The sequence below is a fragment of the Phoca vitulina genome, unplaced genomic scaffold (genome assembly GCF_004348235.1).
Source record: "Phoca vitulina isolate PV1807 unplaced genomic scaffold, GSC_HSeal_1.0 scaffold2, whole genome shotgun sequence".
Lineage (NCBI taxonomy): Eukaryota > Metazoa > Chordata > Mammalia > Carnivora > Phocidae > Phoca > Phoca vitulina.
Window position 1 is genome coordinate 76,121,085 of NW_022589705.1, and position 22,550 is coordinate 76,143,634.

The 22,550-nt window shown below is 51.7% G+C and overlaps 1 protein-coding gene across 6 annotated transcripts in view; it reads left to right on the top strand.

The window, feature by feature from the left end:
* The window catches only part of PHC2 (polyhomeotic homolog 2), a 110,682-nt gene extending 88,698 nt beyond the window's left edge, over nt 1-21,984 (top strand). For 5 of the 6 annotated variants that reach the window (XM_032388409.1, XM_032388427.1, XM_032388435.1 and 2 more), the window contains 6 exons: nt 9,466-9,668; nt 11,402-11,531; nt 12,391-12,505; nt 16,168-16,309; nt 17,268-17,544; nt 20,564-21,984. In XM_032388409.1, coding sequence (XP_032244300.1) covers nt 9,466-9,668; nt 11,402-11,531; nt 12,391-12,505; nt 16,168-16,309; nt 17,268-17,544; nt 20,564-20,718 — 1,022 coding nt within the window. In that variant the 3' untranslated portion in view covers nt 20,719-21,984. Of the gene's footprint in view, nt 1-5,092; nt 6,366-9,465; nt 9,669-11,401; nt 11,532-12,390; nt 12,506-16,167; nt 16,310-17,267; nt 17,545-20,563 lie in introns of those variants that run through there. The other variant, XM_032388444.1, reaches the window with a different exon arrangement.
* The last annotated feature ends 566 nt before the right edge of the window (nt 21,985-22,550 follow it).

Sequence of the window (22,550 nt, forward strand, 5' to 3'; positions counted from 1 at the left end):
GGAGGACCAGGCCTGAGACTGTTGGCAACAAAGTGAGAGCTCTTGACCACTGGGGCTTATTGTTAAGGCTTTAGTTGCAAGGCTATTATGTCTCAAATAGTGTATGATTATCCCTAGTTCAGTAACTTTAGCATATTTGAGCATGATATCTTTAGCATATTTGAAACCATCCATATGGGGCCTAAATCCATATAATCCAAATCTATCTTAATCTATAGTCATCCAATCTATAGTAAGACATGTTTTTGTTTTTAAGATTTTATTTATTTATTTGTCAGAGAGAGAGAGAGCGAGAGAGGGCACAAGCAGGGGGAGCGGTAGGCAGAGGGAGAAGCAGACTCCCTGCCGAGCACCCTGGGATCATGACCTGAGCCGAAGGCAGACACTTAACCGACTGAGCCACCCAAGCATCCCAAGACATGTTTAATTAAAGGATCAAAGCAAAGGACACTTCAAATTGAAACAAAATTAATGCCAGTCAAATACTGTTTTTACAAAAATCAGTGAAGTCCACGTTTTCAGGCCTCCAGTAGTCAGTATTAATCTGTTCTATCAGCTGATTGGTAGCAAAGTAGGGTGATTGCAGACTTGGACAATGATTTTAGGAAGGAAGAGAGTAATGTTTGCCACAAGCAGAAATGGTCGGGAGGATTGGTTTGCAAGATAAGTATTATGTATCCCATTCTATGGGCGAGACAGCGGAGGCTTAGCTTTTTCCCCACTTTCTCTCACTCTCCCCTTCCCCCTCCCCCTCTCTCTCCCATTTATCTGAGAATATTAGTGCTCCTGCAGTTGGTAAATAATAAGGCAGCGTATCAGGCAACGTAGTGGCCTTTCCTTATTATCAACCTGAAAATAATTATGGAATTTACTAAACATTTCTAATTGTCTTTTTTCTTTTTTTTTTAACTATTAGAAACCCATCTTCCATGATTTTGCCTTCAGCCTTTTAAACTAACTTCTTTTCATGGGCTAACCTACCTCCCGGCTTTACAAATTCCATGAATTTACTGCTCTCTAGGTAAAGTTCTTTAGTTGCTCCAATCACCTTGTCTGGCTTCTGGGGTTCTGCACTGTGTGATACCCTGAGACTCTTTACCCAAGAACTGTATAGAAAGGGAGTGTGGTGGTTCCCTCATCCTGGGGATTAACGAGTGTTGAAGGTGAATTGAGACATTTGGTTCGCCCTGAAGGCAGGTGCATTTCTGTTCTGTTGCTGCCATTGTCAAAGTGGAAGTAACATTTCTTCCTTGAGCAGCCTGACCTCAAGAGGACAAGAACAGGACACCCTGCATAGGCCAGGGTGTCTGAGGAGCTTGAATGGTACCTGAGTTTGGGCTGATGGAAGAAGAGTTCTCTCTACCCTGGAGCTACAAGAAGCCAGGCTCAGTGAGAGCGAGATTGAGAGATTAAAGCAGGTTTCCTAATATCTCGGGTTTCAGTGATGTTAGCCCTCCTAGGGCCAAGTCCAGCCTGTTCCACTGTGTTGTTCCTACATTATCTTATTTAATCCTTACTGTGGCCAAGTGAGACAGGTCTAAGTACCCATTTTACAGATAAGGAAACTAAGGCCTCGGGTAACTTGTCCAGGATTACAAACTAGGATTTAAGTCTAAGGGCCTTCTGATCCCAAAGTCGTAATGGCCACGTTGCACAGCTTCTAAATGAGATCAGTGCCAGGCATCTTACATATAAAAATTCTAATATTCACTATAGCCTTGCAACATAGGCAGTATGATCCTCATTTTTACGGATGGAGGGACTAAGGCTCAGAGCAGGTATCAAGTGCTTGAAGCTCACAGATAAACCAAAGATGGAACCAGAAGGCAGAATATGAACCCAGAGGCACCGGCTCCGCCCAGAGCCAGCACTCCTTCCACTCTGCTGCTCTGACCTCCATCTTCTGTGATCGTGAGGCCTCCAGTGTAGAGCCTCTCCTGCGGGTCCCAGACATGTTGTCTTTTGAAGTCCTAGCACCTGCTAGAGAACTATGGTGGGAGAGTATCTGGGAGCCCTCGACCTCAGCAGTGGATCCCGTGGGCCTGGCTCCATCCAAGTAGAAGTCTGAAACCCCTCCCTGACTCCCTGCAGTCAGAGTTAGCTGCTCTTCCCTGGTGCATTGACCTGTCCCGAGGGAAGTCACCGCGCGGTCCTGCAGGTGCTGCTGCCGAGCTTGGTCCTGGTGCCGGAGGAGCCTGGCGCGGGGGTCTGCCTGCGGGCTGGGCAGCAGCTCCTGCAGCTGTTTGGAAATCCCCCAGGGCTCCTGTTGTCCTGACCTGCATGGGGGAGGGTGGCTGTTCGCTCCATTGCCTCCTTCCTTCATGGGGGGGGGGGGGGGGCAGCTTGGAAAACATTCAGCTGTTTACAATTCAGCTTATGTACACTGTAGCTGGGGATTGTGGGTGAGTCAGAAGGGCCGCTCTCTCTGCCTGTGTCCTCAGAGATGGCAGGAAAGTCAGCTGTATGGTAATGGCTGCCAGCGAGGAGGAGGAGCCCTCCCTCACAGATGCCTTAACCAGAGTCGCTCAGCCAGATGCTGAAGATCCCAGAAGCACGTCTGCCCTCCAATCCTCTTAACCCAGGCTCGACGAGGTCATTTTGCTGTGACACCGAGAGCAGGGTTGGGGCTACCTGGCTGAGCCTCGCTTTCGTTCTGCCAGCCAGCTCCCCTGCAGGGACCCAGGCGCAGACCCCGAGCCTCGCCATCCTGTGCCTGCTCCACCAAGTGCCCAGAGCGCCCCGCCTGTCACTGCCGACTCTTCCCCTCTCGAGAGAGCTCGGTCAGAGCAGGCTGCTCTTGTTTGCAGAGCCCAGGCAGGTACTCTGAGGAGCAGGATGGTGATGGCCATAGCCTGCTGTGGGTCCTCGAGGTAAGGATTTCTTCTGTGTCTGACAGCTCGGTCCTTAGCAGAACTGAAAAAGTTAAAACATTGGGCATTGGTGCCTACTGCCTTCTGGGTACCCAGGGGACCCCAGGGTGGGAAGGGACGTGTCATTTCCCCATGACTAAGAGCTCCTTCTGTGCCTGTTTTAGAAGGTCCTGCCTTCCAGGTATGTGCCATCCACTCTTGCCTTGATTCTAAAATGCACACTTTTCCTCATCTGGAAAATTGCTAGACTCCGGCCCTGTGCTCTAGTGCCCATGATCCAGAATAATCACTCTCCCCTCCCACCCCTCCCACCAAGCCTGCTGCCCCGAATCAGAAGGAAAGCTATCTGCTTATCTGTCAAGTGGTTCACAGCCAGGTGTGAATGACTGCAGGTGTCTATTTGCATTTTAAAGAAGGTTGTTAACCAAATGAATCTCTTTGAGTGATGGACTCAGGGTCCCAGGATGGAGCCACCATTCCTCCTTCCCTCGCTCCCGCCCCTCGTCACCCCTCTACCTGTTTCTACCCACCCCTTTCTCTCTCATCACCACTTCCCCCTTCACTTTCCCACCTCCCCCTGGGGCGGTGGAGGGATGCCAACAAATGGGCAATTATGAAATATCTTACCTCCCCCCTTTCCGAATGGCACCAGTTTCTTTAGGCGCCCAAATATAACTGCAGAGAGCGTAAGAGCGGCGGCGGACATCAGCGCCCTCAGCTTGCTGTGCTGTTACCGCCCGCCGGACCAGCTGCCCTCCGCCTCCTGGATCTGGTTTCCCTGGCGGGAGCTCTGCAGGTGCTCCACACGGGCACTCTCCCGAGCACGCAGTTCTGTAGGGATCCTGCTGTCCCCCGTCCTGGCCCCGTGACGGGGCCTGCTGAGCTGAGGCACTGAGAGCAGGATTTCAGAGCCAGGGGCCTGGAGGGAATGCTCGGTGTTGTATAAGCAGCCTTGTTTTGCCGTTTGTCAAGCAGGATTTGCTGCAGGCAAATGACCCATGTTATCACCTACTTTGCTTCCTTAAATTCTTGATTAACTTCATTAGCTCTGTCTCACTCCGGCTACAGTCAAGGAAGGGTAGTTAGAAGGAAGGGTAGTTAGAAGTCTTGTAAATGAAAACACTCCTCCTGTCGAGAAAATAGAGACCGCTGAGGGGTAGAAGCAGCTCTGCTTGCCCTCCCGTTTCCTCTGAAGTCAGGTCTTCAAGATGACTTGTTTTAGGAGCAAACACAGTGAATGGCCAGGCCATCTGAAACACCCGTAATAACTGTTCGTCCTAAACCAGATTCCAGCATAACTGATTTTTGGTTTTGTTTGTTTTGTTTTTTTACTTTTCTATTTACTTTTTTTTTTTTCCTGATTTTTGTTTTATCTGCTCATGTAAAGAACATCAGAACTGGTTCTAAAATGGCCCAGATTTTGCATAGCTGTAGCCAGCCAGACCTCTATCTTAAATAGGCAGGAGAGCTCAGCCTCTCGGGACACCTAGTGACTGGTCCTGTGGGCGGGGCCATTTTTATAGGAGCCTCCCAGCCTCTGACTCTAGAGGTCATCATGCCTTTCTAGATGCCCGGAGCCCGAACACATATTTCAAAGGGGCCAGGGAATCCAGAACTCCAGCCTTCGGGGCAACTTAATGCTCCTTCTTACTGAAGAAATCCCCACGCTAACAGGAAGAAATGGGCCAAGGAATAGCTCTTGTTCTTTGTAACCAGGTACCCAGAAATGCCAGTCCTGTAGAAGACACTGGCCTGACTGCTGTCTAATCATCATAGCCTCAGTAGGTAATTTACAAATCTCAGATGGTGCCAAGTTCCCTGTTTGAGACTAAGGAGACCTTCGAAGATGGAGAACATGGGTTCTAGACCATCCAGTTTAACAGACATTAAATAGCTGTCCTAGAGCAGACATGGGGTTTAGCCCCTGAAGATACAGAGGTGACAAGACATAGCCCCTGCCTAAAGAAACTTGCTCTGCCTAGCAGAAGGGACCCAGCCCTGAAGCAGATAATCTCACAGACAGACTGCTGGGTGGTTCTTCCTATTTTATCCAGCCCCTATAAGGGCTATTGCTGCCAGAGCCTATGAATGAGCTCAGAATTGAGAAACAGCCTAGAGGTTGAGACATATATATATATATATGTAAAATTTATATATATATATATATAAACATATATATAAAACAACTTCCCCAGAACATACTATCCTGTTCATTCCTATCTGAATACTCAGCCCTTATGTAGGCACCTTCATTAAAGGCTTGATTCTCCCTCCCCACACCTTCACCACCACCAAAGCTTGGCCTGCCTTCCCTCCCACAGCCTCTGGTGCTCATAGCACCCTGGCCTCCACCTTTCAGATACGGGTGCCTAGCTGTGTGTAATGACCTTTGAGACCTGTGGGAATCTCCAGCCGCAGCACCAGCCTCAGGACTGGTCAAGAGAATTCAGAAAGGAAGAATTCCTAAGACAGAGTCTTTATCTTTTATCTGGCCTCTGAGCCAGCTGGACAGGTTTCTGCAAGTTTCCCTATTAAGCTGCTTTCCCTCAAGCAGGCTGGAGAGCAGTCTGGGAGAGCGGGGAAGTAGATTAAATTAATCTCAGCATGCTGGGCTTGGCAGGGGGTTAGATTGTGTTTGGTCATTCCAGAAATAGCCCAAGCTCCTTTGTTCCTAAAGCAGATGAGGGGGCCTTGGCCTCCAGGATGACTGCAAACCTTTGTATATTCATAAAACGCCCTCCCTCTGTCCCCTGGCTTCTGTCTCTTCTGCAACCTGCCCTAGAGTTATAACGGAGAGTGATCGATTCTGCCGTTAGGGTGAAAGGATTTATTTGTTTGTTCTCCTGCTTAATAAGATCCTTTTTTTAAAAACTTAGATTCCAAAAAGTCTTTGCTTCCCAGAGTTAAGCATCGGCCCTGTCAACTCTGAGCTAGTGAATGCATCTGTTCACTACTGTATTTGGCATGAGGAAAGAATCTGACCTCAAGAGTTATGCCCGTGCCGCCCTGTCTTGCAGTGCCCCGATGCACATTAATAGACACCGCTCTAAGAGACAGGAGGGAAGGGGGGTCGGGGGGAAGGAGAAGAATCGAGCCAGGATACAGAGATCCCATAAAAGGAGACAAGATATCAGAAGCAGTTTGGTGATGAATATCCATGAAAAGCCGGAGGTGGGAGTCGTCCCAGAATTCAAGGAGAATGGATTAATTCCACTGAGGTATTTGAAACTAAAACAAGGGAGTCACTTATGCCCCTTCGCCTGTGCTCTCAGTCAGGAATGTGACTATGTGTAAAAGAAACACAACCAAAATCTTACCAACCCAATCTCTTAGATCAATGCGCTTGATTTTTTATGTTAGTATTGACCGGGTCCCTGACTTGAAAAGACGTAAAGAAGACACGTAGGATGATGATGGAACTTGGAGCCTTTTGTGCAAGGAATAGTTGAAGCAGCAGGGGGAGCTCAGCCTAGAGGAGAGAAGATACACTTGGTGGTGAGTGCCGTGCTCTCCGACACCAAGAGCAGTTCGTGAGCATTTCCTAGTGCACTAGCACAGCTCTGCAGGTGATTACCTCGTGGTCCGCAGAGCCGCTCAACACTGTGGGGGAGGTACTGCAATTGTCCTTATTTTACAGCTCGTTACACCGAGGCTCAGAGTCAGAGGACTTGCCCCTAATTCACTTGAGTGATAAAGACCAGTCTCTAAGCCCGTGTTTTTGCCCATTATACAAATATGATTAGCCTTGTTCTGCGTGGTCTTAAGGAACAGAACCAGGATGGGTGGGCAGAAGTTAACAGGAGATAGGTTTTTGGCTCATAGTGAAGAAGAACTTTTTAATTGAACTGTCCACAGAGGGAACTACTCCAGAAGTAGTAAGTTCCTTTGTCATTGGAGGTATTCAAACAAATGCCCAGAAATCACTGGGTGGTAGTATTATAGAGAAGTTTCCAGCATTGGGAAGGGATTGAACCAGGCATTCCAATCTTGTGATTCTGTAATCTGTAGTTCATTAGAGAAATCAGGGGATATTTTACCAGAAGGAATTTCAGAGCACCATGTAAAAATAAAATGTTAACTTATGTATTCGGTTTTATATATATATTTTTAAATATTTATTTATTAGAGAGAGAGAGAGAGAGCATGAGCAGGGGGGAAGGGTAGAGGGAGAAGCAGACTCCCCACCGAGCAAGGAGCTGAACACAGGGCTCGATCCCAGGACCCCGAGATCATGACCTGAGCTGAAGGCAGACGCTTAACCAATTGAGCCACCCAGGCGCCCCTCGGTTTTATATTTTAACAACATTTATTTATCATTTTAAGTAAAATATATATTTCTTTGCATATTTAAAATATTAAATAAAAGAAAACATAACCATGTAAATGCAGGCTTAAATGTTTAAAATTTAGGGGCACCTGGGTGGCTCAGTCATTAAGCGTCTGCCTTCGGCTCAGGTCATGATCCCAGGGTCCTGGGATCGAGCCCCGCATCGGGCTCCCTGCTTGGCCGGGAGCCTGCTTCTCCCTCTCCCACTCCCCCTGCTTGTGTTCCCTCTGTCGCTGTGTCTCTCTCTGTCAAATAAATAAATAAAATCTTAAAAAAAAAAAAATGTTTAAAATTTAAAAGCAGAGAAATTTAATTTGATTGATTCAGTTTGATTGCCTCAGTCCTGCTAGTTATTCATGGAGAGTTAAGGAAAGATTTTTTGTTGTTGTTGCCAAACAGCTTTATAATTTAGAAAGACTAATTCCAAAGGGGAAAATTTCCATCTCTACAGTAAAGTCAAAGCTGTCAAAAAATTTTTTCCAAATGACTGTGAACACTGAAGGGAATCTTTCTAACTTGCCGGTGTGCCTCTGTCTCAAACAAAAACTAATTTAAAGCAGTCTCATCATTCATATCTCTTGGAAGACTCCTGCTCAGCTCTGAAATTATCGTTGCATTACAGAAGTCTGAGGATTGACAGCATGGGTCACAGTACATTCTTTTTCATCAAGCAAGATTTATTCTGGTTTATCAAGCATTTAGGACTGCTAGTAAGAAAACGAGCCAGTTATAACCTTTCCTAAAATGAATTTATTGTTATTTCTCCATGCTCCATATCAGACACTGAATTTCTGTTCCTTGGTGGGATTTTCCATTTTTAACAGGAAATAAGAGCATCGACATAAAAAGTCTTGTGCAAAAATCACTAAACTAATGTACTGAAATCATTTTTCAAGTATATAATACCACAGGGTTATACTTAATAGGCTTGTTGCAATAAAGAAATGGCTTTTTCTTTCTCTTTTTTCTTTTTTAGGAAGTTCCAGGTTACAGGCAACTTCAGCTCCCACAGTTGGTGGTGGTAGAGAATGGTCTCGGAAAGGGGCGGGGGGGGGTGGCAAAAGTGAGGTAAAGAATTTTTGCACCTCTAAAGCGTGGAGCAGCTCAGGAGAGGGGCCGGCCAAGTGGAGAAGAGGAGGTTCCCTGTGGTGTGTTCTGGATAGGCACCTCAGCATGCTTGTTTTTTTGTTTTTTGGGTTTTTTTTTTTTTAAGATTTTATTTGAGAGAAAGAGAGCACGCGCACGCACACACGAGTTGGGGGAGGAGCAGAGGGAGAGGGAGAGAATCTCAAGCAGACGCCCTGCTGAGCGTGGAGCCCGACCTGGGGCTCGATCCCATGACCGCAAGGTCATGAGCTAAGCTAAAATCAAAAGTGCACGCTCAACCGACTGAGCCACCCAGGCGCCCCTCAGCACATTTTTTTAGCGCATTCTGTCAGGTCCTTCAGAGGAAGGCCCACAGGGGGTGAGGGTGGGGGGCGAACCTCAGGAAGGGTTGTCCACAGAGGGAAGGACTCTGTGGTTGGCTGAGGACCAGACTGTGTGGAGCTGAGAGCAGGGCAAGGGGCTTGATCAAGAGCACGGGGCCAGCAGAAGCAGCATAGAGCCCCACAGCCTCGGTGACCTTCTTGGGGGAGAAATTGAATGCGTGTATATCTTAGCACGTGACCCCAGATAACCTGCCTCTGGAAAGCACTGTGTTCACTTGGGGCCCAGCCCTCTTGTTCCCTTTGTGTTCATCTCTGGGGTTTAGTACTTTGGCATTTCATAGGATGCTTAAAATCAAATCCTTCTCCATGGACCTTCATAGGAGGTGTAACCTCTCTCCCCCCAAAACCCCATCATACCCCAAGCCCCCATACCTAGTGCAGCTTTTCGTCCTGGTTGTAGATATCACCTTAAGTACGTTTTCTCCTTTGAACTGAAGATGACCTTGTTTGTCCAGATCAATATTGACCAAGGTCTTAACTCCCCAAAGAGAATTCCTGTCTGTTTAACTTGGTCGTACTGTTCTTAGCACAGTTGGGAAACTAAGAAATGCTGCTTTAGCTGCCTCATTGCAGAGCTGATTATAGTCACACTTGGTGGCGCGTCCATCGACCCTACCACCTTTAAATAGGTCATTGAGGGGAGGGGACTGCTTGGTTTGCATTGTCGTTTGGCTCCATGGAAAAAGCCAGGCACATGCTGAGTCCCTGCTCTCCTTCTGCTGTTTTGGACCTGGTTCTGACCTCTCCTGCTTGTGTTTTCCTACTCTCCCTTGTACAGAGACAGGGCAGGGCATTGTTCATGCACTGACCGACCTCAGCAGCCCCGGCATGACCTCAGGGAACGGAAATTCTGCCTCCAGCATCACCGGCACTGCCCCCCAGAATGGTGAGAATAAACCACCACAGGCCATTGTGAAACCCCAAATCCTGACGCATGTTATCGAAGGGTTTGTGATCCAGGAGGGGGCGGAGCCTTTCCCGGTACGGACTACTTCTTTTCCCCTCTTTTTTTTTGTTTTGTTTTGTTTTTCTTTTTTTTTGAAGTATATTTTGGATGTGTATTAGAATATTTTTACATTTCCATGTAAAATTTCCAAAAATGTAAACAGTTTGCTCTTTCCTTGTTAATTTGCCCCCAAAAGAACGTCAGAGCCATTTTCTTTCTAGGATTGAGTGTCTTCCTATGGTCCAGAAAGGATCAGTGATTAGGAATAATTGGCCAGGCCCCTTGGTTAGAAGGGTCCACACAGACCCAGCTGTGTCCTTGCCTCGTGTTGTGTGACACCCCCCCCCTTAGTTAGAAGGGAGTTCACATTGGGGTGTTTGGGGCAAGAGGATGGGTTTTGGGAAATGAGACCTCATTCAGTTTTGAATGCCAGGACCGCTGAGTGGCAAAACTTTAACCAGTTAGAGAAGAAAAGGAAAGTGTGTAGAATAGAATTTTCAAGATGTGTCTGAAATGAAGATAAGAGAACAGGGTTGTAGCCTGAGCTGCTTTTCTGGGATTAGAGCCTTGAAAAGAGGGAATGCAAGTGAGGGGCTCTTTAGAAAGGGCACAATCAAATGTCTCCAGGGAAAGCATAAGACCAAAGGGAAATATAAAAGAATCAAGAAAATGGCTTATTAGAACAAAGCACCCCAAGCTGATTCCATGCAGTGTGAGTTGGTGAGGACAGGGGGCGCTGCTCTGTGGGTGGGAGGAGCCCAGAGCCAGGTGCACAACGGCCTCTCCCGGGATGAAATTATCTGGCTGTGAGAGAATACCATCTTCATGGGACGCCATCTGCCTTTTGTTCATTCCTTGGGTCCATGAGTGGTTTGAATAGTCAGTGGAAAACTCTAAGCTTGATGAACTGAGCTGGGTGAACTGTCCTTCTAAAATGCCAGAAGACAAATAGGTTCTTGTCACTTTCCCTCTGCAGGTGGTTTAAGGGCCATGGCAGAGAAATCCCCCTGGAGCACCTTAGCTATCAGTCAGTAGCTCCGCCCTGCCACATCCCCTCCCTCATCAGACTAGGTCTTCAGCTTGGCCTCCTAGAGAAACACCAGAAACCAACCCATCTCACAGGGTGGATACAGACTTGAGTAACAGCCCCAGCATCACCCTAGAGTTCTAGCCACCAGCCCACCTGAACGGAGGCAACAAAGGAAGGACCGGAAGAGTGAATAAGCCAATCAGGATCCTGGCAACCACAGAGGGCATTTGCTCTGTGGCCCAGAGTCCCATTTTCCTGCGCTCCTGCACGGCCGCCTGCCCCTCTGGCTGGGGTAGACCAGCGATATGGTGGAGGACAGTAGGAAACCAAAATAGGGTTGCTGAGTCTCCTCTCTCCCCCATGCGCTCACACACGGGGCCCCAGCTGTATTCCTGCTGGTGACGCGTGAGCCCCGGGTCCTAGCAGTTCTGGTGCTGTGGGAAACCTGATTGCTGCCTCCATCTCTGCCCCTTAGTCACTTGGAAGAGTAGGTATTTTCCTAACTTCCTAAACCGTCCATTGGTCCTGGATTGAAGCCATTGCTGCACTTTGGTGACAATTGGCATCTTGCCTCATGAGCTACACAGCAAAATAGGGCCTTGAGCAAGACACACTTGGATGATGTAGAGCCTGGCATCTGTGCCTAGCTGCGTTCTATATGTAATTTTGATGAGGCTGGAGAGCAAGGAAGCATCTCCCACCTAACCCTCATGGCCTCCGTGTCACCTTGTCCTCTAGGTGGGACGCTCGTCCCTGCTGGTGGGGAATCTCAAGAAGAAGTATGCACAGGGGTTCTTGCCTGAGAAACTTCCACAGCAGGATCATACCACCACCACTGACTCTGAGATGGAGGAGCCCTATCTGCAAGGTGGGTGCACCCCCCCCCCCGCCCGCCCAGCATGAAGGCCTTCTGATCTGGCCCACCTGACCAGGGGGCAGACGGGGCTGCAAAAGCCGGCCGTACACACTTCCTCTCGTGGTATCCGTGGGGGGACATGTCCGTCTACTAAACAGTCCTCCCGGTCCCTCTTCAGCCACTGTCCCTAGAAAACAGGGAAGGGGGAAAGTCACTGCCCTTGGAGAGCTGTCTGTCCCCTGCCTCTCCTGCAGCCCCACACCAGCCAGTCACGGGACCCCAAGAGTTGCTTTTCCTGTGGAAGTCATTGGCAAGAGGTGGGAGGGGTGTCCTCCCCTCGGCTTCCCTCAGGCCTCAGGGGCCGGCCCTCGGGCAGCACCGTGGCCCCGCGAGGACTCTGCACTTGCAGCCTGAGCCACTGACTGGGTGGGGGCTGTGGAGGTTACAGAACTCATGGGTTCTGGGATCTAGGTCCACAGCAAACTGGACAGATCGAGGTAGGGTAGAACAATTCCAGATCAGTTGTGAGAGCACCCAGAGTATTCCCTGTGAGCCTGCCAGTCGCTTCCAGGGTCATAAAGAGGGATGCTGATTCTTTATCACCTGTGTTTGCCTCAGGCTCATGGCGCTTGGGGAAAAAAGTCTGTCAGGTGTCATCCCCAAACACCCCTGTGTACTTTCCCGGGTGGGGGAAACTTTCTGGCCCTTCCCAAACCAGTGGCAAAGCAGTTGGGCGTTTTCCAAGCTAGGCCGCCATTGCGTGTCACAGCTACGGGGGTGTGAACAGGGGAGGCAGGCCTTTTGGGGGGCTGTCCAGGGTCTTGTGGGAATTGCTCCTCTTTACACTTACTCCAGTTTCCATACTTTCCAGAATCCAAAGAGGAGGGTACTCCCCTCAAGCTCAAGTGTGAGCTCTGTGGCCGGGTGGACTTTGCCTACAAGTTCAAGCGTTCCAAGCGCTTCTGTTCCATGGCGTGTGCAAAGAGGTGAGTGGCCTCAGCCCCACGGCTGTACCAGCCCCTCCCTCTCAGGGTTGCACCTCGGGTCCTACCCCCCTTCAGTGATCATCCGACCCGGGAGCCCCTGCGTGTAGCTTAGCTGCGTTCCAGTCTCCTCCACCTGCCTGGGAACAGCGCCATGTCACTAGTCCGCCAGGTACTGGAACCCAGAACTCGAGTGAGCAGCCCCGGGTCCAAGGAAAGGAAGCAGTACTTTAGCTTGGCTGTCCCTCCTGGGCCCCACTGAACCCATACTCTGTTCCTGCCCTTGGCAGCTACTGCCCCTTAGGGGAAGCCCTCCACCAGAAGCCTCGCCCAGAGGCCCTGCACTGGTTACAGATGCTCCATCTGTGAGCTTTCACCCAGCATAGGCCAGTGACCCTGGTCAGGCGCAGCGTCGGGTACTGAGCGCCGGCCACGTGCTAGGCTCTGCACCAGGCACATGGGGTGCGCGGTGTCATCTCGTCTTCAGAGTAACCGCGAGGCAGGGATTGCCGCCGGCCCCTTCACGCCCACTAGGAAACTGAGGCACAAAGGGTAAGTACCTGTGCCCAGTGTCCTAGAGTTGGGGAGTTGGACTCATCTGCCTCTGAAGCCCTGCGTGGTCTTCATACCACGTCGGAAGCAGGAAGCCCTGAGCCCTCAAAAGAATAGCAATCTCTAGCCCCCTACGCAGAGGTGCTCTGCATGCCGGCTGGAATAAGGCTCCCCTCGGCCCTGTGCTGGAGGTCAGCAGCCCTCGTCCTGTTGGGCTTTGCAGATACTGCGTTTTTTATAGACTGAAGGTGTCAGGCAAGTCTGTCCGCACCAGTTTTCCAACAGCGTTAGCTCATTTTGTGTCTCTGTGTCACATTTGGTAATTCTCGCAACATTTCAGACTTTTTCATTATTATTATATTGTGTGATCTGTGATCAGTGGCCTTCGATGTTACTAGAGTAATTATTTTGGGGTGCCACGAACTGCACCCACGTAAGATGGTCAGTGTCGTCTGTGTTCTGACTGCTCCACCAGCGGGCTCTTCCCCCGTCTCTCTCCCTCTCCTCCAGCCTCCCTGCTCTTGGAGACACAACAGTATTGGAAATTAGGCCCATTCGCCTGGGTGGCTCAGTCATTAAGCGTCTGCCTTCGGCTCAGGTCATGGTCCCAGGGTCCTGGGATCAAGCCCCGCATCGGGTTCCCTGCTCAGCGGGAAGCCTGCTTCTCCCTCTCCCACTCCCCCTGCTTGTGTTCCCTCTCTCGCTGTGTCTCTCTCTGTCAAATAAATAAATCTTTAAAAAAAAAAAAAGAAAGAAATTAGGCCCATTAATAACCCTACAGTGACCTCTGAGTGTTTAAGTGAAAGAAGTGTGGTGCGCCCCTCACTTTAAATCAAAAGCTGGAAATGATTAGGCTTCGTGAGAAACACTGTGGAAAGCTGAGACAGCCTGAAAGCCAGGCCTCTTGCACCAGACAGCCAAGTTGTGAATGCAAAGGAAAAGTTCTTGAAGGAAATTAAAAGTGCTACTTCAGCGAACACATGAGCGGTAAGAAAGCAAAAACAGCCTCATTGTCGATATGGAGAGAGTTTGGTCCGGATAGGCGATCCAACCCGCCACAACATTCCCCTAAGCCGGAGCCCAGTCCAGAGTAAGGCCTAACTCTCTTCAGTTCTGTGAAGGCTGAGAGGGGAGGAAGCTGCCGAAGAAAAGCCTGAAGCTAGCAGAGGTTGATCCATGGGGTTTAAGGAAAGAAGCCGTCTCGGTGGCATAAGAGTGCAAGGGGAAGCAGCCGTGCTGATGGAGAAGCTGCAGCAAGTTCTCCAGAAGATCTGGCTCAGATCAGCGATGAAGGTAGCTACGCTAAGCAACAGATTTTCAGTGTAGATGAAACAGCTTTCTACTGGAAGAAGATGCCACCCAGGACTTTGATAGCTGGAGAGGAGAAGTCAGTGCCTGGCTTCAGAGGACAGGCTGACTCTCTCGTTAGGGGCTAGTACAGCTGGGGACTTAGGTTGAAGCCAGTGCTCATGTCTACCATTCCCGAAAATCCTAGGGCCCTTCAGAATTGTGCTAACTCTACTCTGCCTGGGCTCTGTCAGGGGAACAACAAAGCCCGGAGGACAGCACAGCCGTTAAAACATGGTTTCGTAAGTATTTTAAGTCCAGTGTTGAGACCTACTGCTCAGGAAAAAAAGATTTCTTTCTGAATTTTACTGCTCACTGACAGTACACCTGGTCACCCATGAGCTCTGATGGAGATGTGTGATGGGATTCACGCTGTGTTCATGCCTGCGCACACATCATCCGTTATGCAGCCCATGGATCAAGGACTAATTTCGACTTTCAAGTCTTTTTAAAAAAATGCATTTTGTAAGGTTCTAGTTGCCATAGATACAGATTCCACTGGTGGATCTGGGCAGAGTCAATTAAAAACCTTCTAGAAAGGATTCACCATTCTAGATGCCATTAGGAACATTCAGGATTCAGGGGAAGTGCTCAAAATATCAGCATTAACAGGAGTTTGGAAGAAGTTGATTCCCACCCTTGTGGATGACTGTGAGGGGTTCAAGACTTCAGGGTGGGGGGAGTAGCTGCAGATGTGGTGGAAACAGCCAGAGAACTGGAATTAGAAGTAGAGCCTGAAGATGGGACTGAATGGCTGCAATCTCATGGTAAAACTTGAACAGATGAGAGGTTGCTTCTTAGGAATGAGCAAAAAATGCGGTTTCTTAAGGAGGAATCTCCTCCTGTGAAGACGCTGTGAGGATTGTTGAAATGACAACAAAGGATTTAGAATATCAAACTGAGTTGATAAAGCAGCGGCAGAATTTGAGAGGATTGACTCCAGTTTTGAAAGAAGTTCTCCTGTGGGTAAAACGCTATCGAACAACATCGCACGCTACAGAGAAATCATTCGTGAAGAGTCCATCGATGCAGCCAACTTTATCATTGTCTTTTTTTTCTTATAATTTTTTAAAAGGATGTATTTATTTGAGAGAGCGAGCACGCGTGGGTGTGCACATAAGCAGGGGGAGGGGCGGAGGGGGAGGGAGAGAAGCAGACTCCCCACTGAGTACGGAACCTGATGCAGAGCTCGATCCCATGACCTTGAGATCATAACCTGAGCTGAAATCGAGAGTCAGAGCTTAACCGACTGAGCCACCCAGGCGCCCCCATCGTCGTCTTAATAAACTTCAGTGTAGTGTAAACATTACTTTTATATGCGCCAGGAAACAAAAGTCATCTGACTGGCTTTCTTGCCAGTCCGATCTGGAGCTGAAGCCGCAGTATCTCCGAGCTGTACCTGTACTTTCCAGCACAACAGCGCACACTGTTGCCTGGCAGAGGCCATACTTCGTGTACGGTGTGTCAGCCATGAGTTCTTGCCATGACCCAAGTTGTCGTGGCCAGTCCTTTGCACACGTTAGCTCATACAGTTGTCAGAGCGGGTTTAGAAAGTGAGCGGTCTCATCCCCAGCTCCAGATGAGGAAACCGAGGCTCAGAGGTCAAGTGGCTTGCCCAGAGCCGGCCGGCTAGCAGCACGCGATGGCCTTGGGAGCAGAGCACACGGACGGACTCCGCTATTGCCGGAGAGCCTGGCTGTCCTGACGCTGCGGGGGGCCCGTGCGGCCCGCCACTGCCCTGACTCCCGTTTCCCTGACTGCGGCAGGTACAACGTGGGGTGCACCAAGCGAGTGGGGCTTTTCCACTCAGACCGGAGCAAGCTGCAGAAGGCGGGAGCCACGACCCACAACCGCCGTCGGGCCAGCAAAGCCAGCCTGCCCACACTTACGAAGGACACCAAGAAGCAGGTGAGAGGTTGGCAGGGCCCGAAGCTCCGTTGTCACAAGTCCCCACCAACTCCCCTCCCTGACGGACCCGGCACACCCACATTCCTCTTCCGCGGCCGCCTCATGTCCGCACCATCGTGTTCTCATTTCTTACGAGCCGTCAGATCAAGCCCTTCCTGGGTCCCGTAATAGGCCCCTGCGTTTAGACCCATGGACGCGTGGGAGGTGATTTCCTGCCTCAGGGACCTTGCCCCCTCCACACCCCTCCCCTCCCAGTTTGCCTCCATCCTTCCGGGGCCAGGGAAATGGGGTCTCCTCTGCCCGGCCCCGGGAAGAGACAGACTGTCCCCGTTTCCTTGGGTCTTAACACAGAGGGCCAGGTGAGGAGGCAGCCTCCCCACTTCAGCCCTGCTCCTCGCTGCCGCCTCGAATCCAGAGCACGGAGTTCTTGCAGCCTCTCCCAGGAACACGGGGGTTCCTTACAGATGTTGTAGCCCCCCTCGCGTGCCCGGAGCGCCATGAGGTGCTGAGGCTCTAAGTTGCGCCGCAGGAACCCAGTCTTCGTGGGACGTTTCAGAGCCTGATGGTTTTGGCTGCTTGTCACTTGGGTCATAAACCTCTTTAAGAATCTGACGAAGGCTGGGACCCAGCACGTACACGCACAGGAAATTTTCCGTGCTATTTCATAGACCACCCCTGAAACCCCCAGCATCCTGGTTTAAAACCCCACATCTAGAAGAAGCGGTAGGCGTAGATAGAATCAGATGGATGCGGTGCAGTGCAGGGAGGGGCTCGCTCTGCATCGGGCCAGGGAGGGGACAGCCCAGAAGATGGGGGCATTTTGATCTAAGCATTCAGAGGTGTGTAGTCATAGACCAGGTGGGAGGGGGGACTACCTGCCTTCGCCCGTCGCCCTGCTGGAGACCCAGAGTCGGTTTGTTCCCCGATCCTGAAGCCAACGGTTTCTCTCTGCTCGCAGCCGGCGGGCGCCGTGCCCCTTTCGGTCACGGCTGCGTTGCAGCTGACACACAGCCAGGAGGACTCCAGCCGTTGCTCGGATAACTCAAGCTACGAGGAGCCCTTGTCGCCCCTCTCGGCCAGCTCGTCCACCTCCCGCCGGCGACAGGGCCAGCGGGACCTGGAGCTCCCAGACATGCACATGCGGGACCTGGTGGGCATGGGACACCACTTCCTGCCAAGCGAGCCCACCAAGTGGAACGTGGAAGACGTCTATGAATTCATCCGCTCCCTGCCAGGTGAGGCCCAGGGGGGGGTCCCGTGCGGGACTGGAAGAGCGGCTCCCGGGAGAGAGGGACAGCCCCCCCCAGCCCAAGGAAATGACTCAGTTAGTGACTCAGGCTCAGGAGCCGCCATGCTGCAATCCGCCACATTTCCTGGCATGGCAGGGTCTGTGTGAGATGCAGGGGTGACCGTGCACCAAGCCTGTGTCTCTCCTGGGATGGGGGGCGAGGAGTCAAGTGGGAGTGTAGGAAACTGGTCAAGGAGAACACCAGCGTAGGGAAAGGGAAGCTGCTTGACAGTGGGCAGGCAGGCCTCGGCCGATGGGAGACACGACCCCGGGGAGCAGCTCGAGCGGAGGTGCACAGACGTGGAAGGGTACGATGTAGGGAACCGCACAAACCCTGCTGGGGTGGGTGGTGCACACATGGTTCTGAGGCCTAGAGTTGAGACATGAACCTTGAAAGACCTACCTCGCATTATTCACAGATGCTTTCAGGGGGATCCCGCAGGCTTCTCGGCTGTTGTTTCTGGCAATCGCCCCCAGCTGCTGGCCACATCAGGTATGGACGGCAGCAGCAAGCCTGTTACTCAGAGACCGGAGTGGGCGCAGTGGCCAAGAGCGCAGACTTGTCTGTCAGAACTGGGCTCACATCCCTGGCTCTGCCCCTCACTGCAGTGTGTTAGTCATCTCCTGCCGCGTTCCCAGAATTTATCACCACACAGTTACGGTGGCTCAGGAACGTGGGAGTGGCTTGGCTGGACATTTCTGCCACAGGGTCTCTTGTGAGGTTGCGATGAAGGTGTGGCTCAAGGCTTCCCTGGGGCTGTAGGATCCTGTTCTCAGGTGCCCCGTGCCCCTGATTCTCAAGGAGGGTATGGCTGCCCACAGGAGGCCTCCATTTCTCTCCAAACGGGCCTCTTCAGGACACTCGTGCTTGCGTGTTCTTTCCCCACAGGAGGGTGATCCAGGAGAGCATGGTGGAAGTCACTGTGGCCCTTTTGATCTAGACTCAGAAGCTACATGGTGTCACTTTCACAATATCACACAGGTCATGCCCACAGGGACATGAAAGGGAAGCCAGGTTTATTTAGAGCTGGTTACCATAGTTCACCAGTCACTGGCCCCCATGATTCATGTTCCTCCCTCAAGCCGACCACCCTCGCCCCCTACCATAGACCCCACAGATCTCATCCCATTGCAGCAGTAATTCAAAGCCCAGGATCTCACCAGCAAACTCTGGTCCAGGCGTGGGTGAGCTCCTCAAGCCCAGTTCCTCTCCATCTGAACGCCTGAGAACTAGAGACACGTTCCCCGTTCCCTCCACAAATCCAAGATATGGTGGGATAGGTGTAGGATCACTGTGGTAGGCACACCTGTTCAAAAAGGGGAGAACAGTGCAGGAGGATACAGGAGTCACCCATCGTCCCAGTTCTGAAATCTAGCAGGGCACGTGTTGGCATTTCCCTGATTAGGACTCCAAGCCCGGGAGTGATTATCTTTCCTTCTTGCTTCCACCCTGTGAGTCCTCCTTCCTTTCCCATGAAAGGTAGCCTGAGCTTTCAGCAGACTAATTTTCTCAGCCTGTTCCTGCTGCTCTTCATTTTCTATGACCTCGGCTCTTACAGTTCAAGCAGTGTTTATGCCAGTACAATTGTCTTAAAATCGTTGTGGGCTTCCAGTGCATCTTGTTGGGATTTACTCCATTAGACAAAAACCATACCCCAGAGTGCTCCGAGAAGCCTTTCTCTATGTTGGCTTCTTCTGAAGCTGAGGGACAGTGCCCTTAATATGTTTGAAGCTCTGCTGTTGAGCGGCCAGGATCCAGGAGGCACGCCCGTAAGCTCCTTAAGAGAGTTCTCTGAGGCAGCACCTTCGAGCTTCTAAGATCTTGGTGAAAGATCTGTCATGCCCTCAGTTCTATTTCTAGACCATGTTTTCTTACCTGTGTCCCGGATTTGATCTTTGCCTAGAAACTACTTCTTAGTTTTGGCATCATTTGCTATCTGGAGAGGCCAGGGATTTTCAAACGAGCAACTCCTGGCTCCTTGATGTCTAACAGTTTCACCTTTACCTCATCTGTCCTCGTTTTCCTGTGAGCAGCGGTCAGAAGCCAGGCAGCACCTTCACCGTTCTGCTGGAAGCGTCCTCCGCTAGATGCTAGACCGCTCCGTCCATGAGGCCCAGTACACTTACCGTGTTACACCGGCTGCAGGGTCCTGACGTTTTCTCCATTTCCCAGCAAAGATCCATTTCTCCCAGTTTCCAGAAACCGTTGCCTTTCCCTGAAGCCTCACCCAGTCTCCTCACAGGCCATCAGACTGCTGTCCAGCCCCTCAGAGTATCTTAGACACGTCACTGACCCTCTCCTCAGAGTCCTTCCAGCTCCTGCCCACTGCCGCCCCCCAGGCCACGGCAGCACCCCTCTTCCAGAAGCCAGAATCTGCATTCGTTACCCCAGAGTGTCGTGGTTTACCTCAGGTTCTGTGGGTCAGGAACCCTGCTTGGCTGCACAGCAATGGCTTGGGGTCTCTTATGAGGCCTCGGTCAAGATGGCAGCCAGAGCTGCGGTTGTCCGAAGGTTTGGAGCCAGAGGACCTGGTTCCGGGCTGCCCCACTCATGCGGCACAGAGTGCCAAGCGGCCTCAGTTCCTCTCCACATGGGCCTCCTCTGAGTGCTGCTTGACTGTCCTCATGACATAGTCGCTGGCTTCCTCCAGAGTAAACTCTCTGGAAGGGCAGGGTGGCGGCTGCTGTGCCCTTTGCGACCCAGCCTTGGAAATCACAAGCTGTCGCTCCCACAGCACCTTGTTGCTCTGCCGGGTCTGCCCCGTTCATTGAGGGGGGCTCTGACCAGGACATGCATGAGTAGGAGGCGTGGATCACTTGGGTAAGTCACTTAGCCTCTCTCGGGCTGTCACACGAGACGGCCTTCCTCAAGGTGTGCTTAGGAGGGTTCAAGGAGATCGTGCGCAGCGGGTGCCAAGCGTGAACGCCACTAGCTCTGACCCCGTCTGTGGTGGTGTCCCCCTCAGGCTGCCAGGAAATAGCAGAGGAGTTCCGTGCCCAGGAGATCGACGGGCAAGCCCTGCTGCTGCTCAAGGAGGACCACCTGATGAGCGCCATGAACATCAAGCTGGGGCCTGCCCTGAAGATCTACGCTCGCATCAGCATGCTCAAGGACTCCTAGGGCTGGCGGGCGCAGCCAGGGTTCTGGCCCGGGGCTCCTCCTCCCGACTGAGCAGAGCCAGACAGACATTCCTGAGGGGCCCAGAAATGGGGCCAGTCGGAGGGAAGGGCTCTCCCTATGGGGCGTGGCTGGTGAGGAGGTCTTGGCACCCCCTCAATGGCTCTCAGGGGCCTTTCTTTCTGTGGGAGGGGCAGAGAGGTAGGTGGCACAGAAGATGGGGCTTTATGCTTGTAAATATTGATAGCACTGGCTTCCTCCAAAGTCCCAATACTCTAGCCCCGCTCTCTTCCCCTCTCTCTGTCCCCCATTTTCCAGGGGGTATACGGTCAGGGCTCCCCAACCTGAGTTGGGTTACTTTCAAGGGCAGCTGTCAGGCCTGGATAGAGGCCTTGCAAGCCCTTGCCTGCCTTTCTCCCACTTCTTTCTCTGGGCCTGGCTAACTCTCCCGTTGCCGGCTTCTCCCCCTTCAGCCCGTTTCTGAAGCAGCCAGGGGTTCTCCCCCTTCACCCTCCGCAGGTGGAGAGAGAGAAGCTGGGCCCGGTTTGGCCACGCCTGCTGGCACAGACGCCTTAACGCTGTGTGTGTGACTGGATGACTGTGTAGGAGCCTGGACTGGCAGGTGGGCCCAGAGCCACCCTCTGGCATCTCCAGGTGTTCTGTAGCAAACAGCCACTTAGTGCTTTGTCCTGGACTCCACTCAGCCTCAGGATGGGGAGTAGAACAGAAGGGCAGCCTCCGTGCAGAGAGGCGAGATCAGAAAGCGAAGATCAGGAGTGGGCACGCTGTCTCCGAAGTCCTTCCCACACTGTGAAGTCCCCCCCCCCGACTGCCCTGCTGTGCCACACACAGCATTAAGGGAGCTGCTGTGGGCCGGGCCGGGCCTCCTGGCCTGCCCACCTGCCCACCCGCCCTGGGAGCCCCAGAGTGGGGGCCCAGAGAACGTCTTGAGGGCAGAGAAGAGCCGGGGTGACGTTGTCGTGAAGAAGGCAGCCTTGGGCCTCCCGCTTCCACACTTCTTTGCCTCTCGAACTTGCTAGCAATTTGAGCTACCTGCGGAGGAGGCAGGGCAGGAAGGGCGAGGGCCTGCCTCTGACTTGCCCTGCCCTTGGAGGCTCCTGGGGGAAGAGCGGGGCTCTCCCCGGGAAGAGGGGGGGCACCTTTCTCAGCTTGTTCTATTCCCCACTCACACCCCCAGGCAGGGTTGGAAATGAAGGACTTTTTTAACCTTTTGTTTTTGTTTTTTTAAAAATAAATCTGTAAAATCTGTTTCTTCTGTGCCTTTCTCCGCTGGCTACTTCTCATCCAGAAGGAGAGGGATGGTTCTCTGGGCTGGGGGAAGGACGATCTCCTTAACTGGACAGCGTGCCCTCCACGCTTTGCTAGGACCAGGTCATCTGAGAGCGCCCTTAGCCCCATTGAGAAATGCAAGACATGGCCTCATTTTCCACAGGTGTCCTTTGGAATGGGAGCCTCCAGAGCCCCTCAGCTCTGAGCCCCCCACCCTCACCCCCTTCCCGCAGGGGAGACATGATACTGTTGGGCCAGGAATATCTGGAACACCTGGGGCAGAGCCCAGACTCTTCCATCCCCTTTGGTTGTTGCTGCTCGGCAGCTCAGTGCAGCCTCTGCAGCCTCTGTCCAAGTCCCTGAAACTCCTGCTCCTAGCCCTGGGGAAGGGAGTTGCTTCTTCCCTTCTCTGGGTTTTTCCTTACCCTGTTTGTTTATTTTTATTTATTTATTTTTAAAGATTTTTATTTATTTGACAGAGACACAGCGAGAGAGGGAACACAAGCAGGGGGAGTGGGAGAGTGTTTCCCACGGAGCGGGGAGCC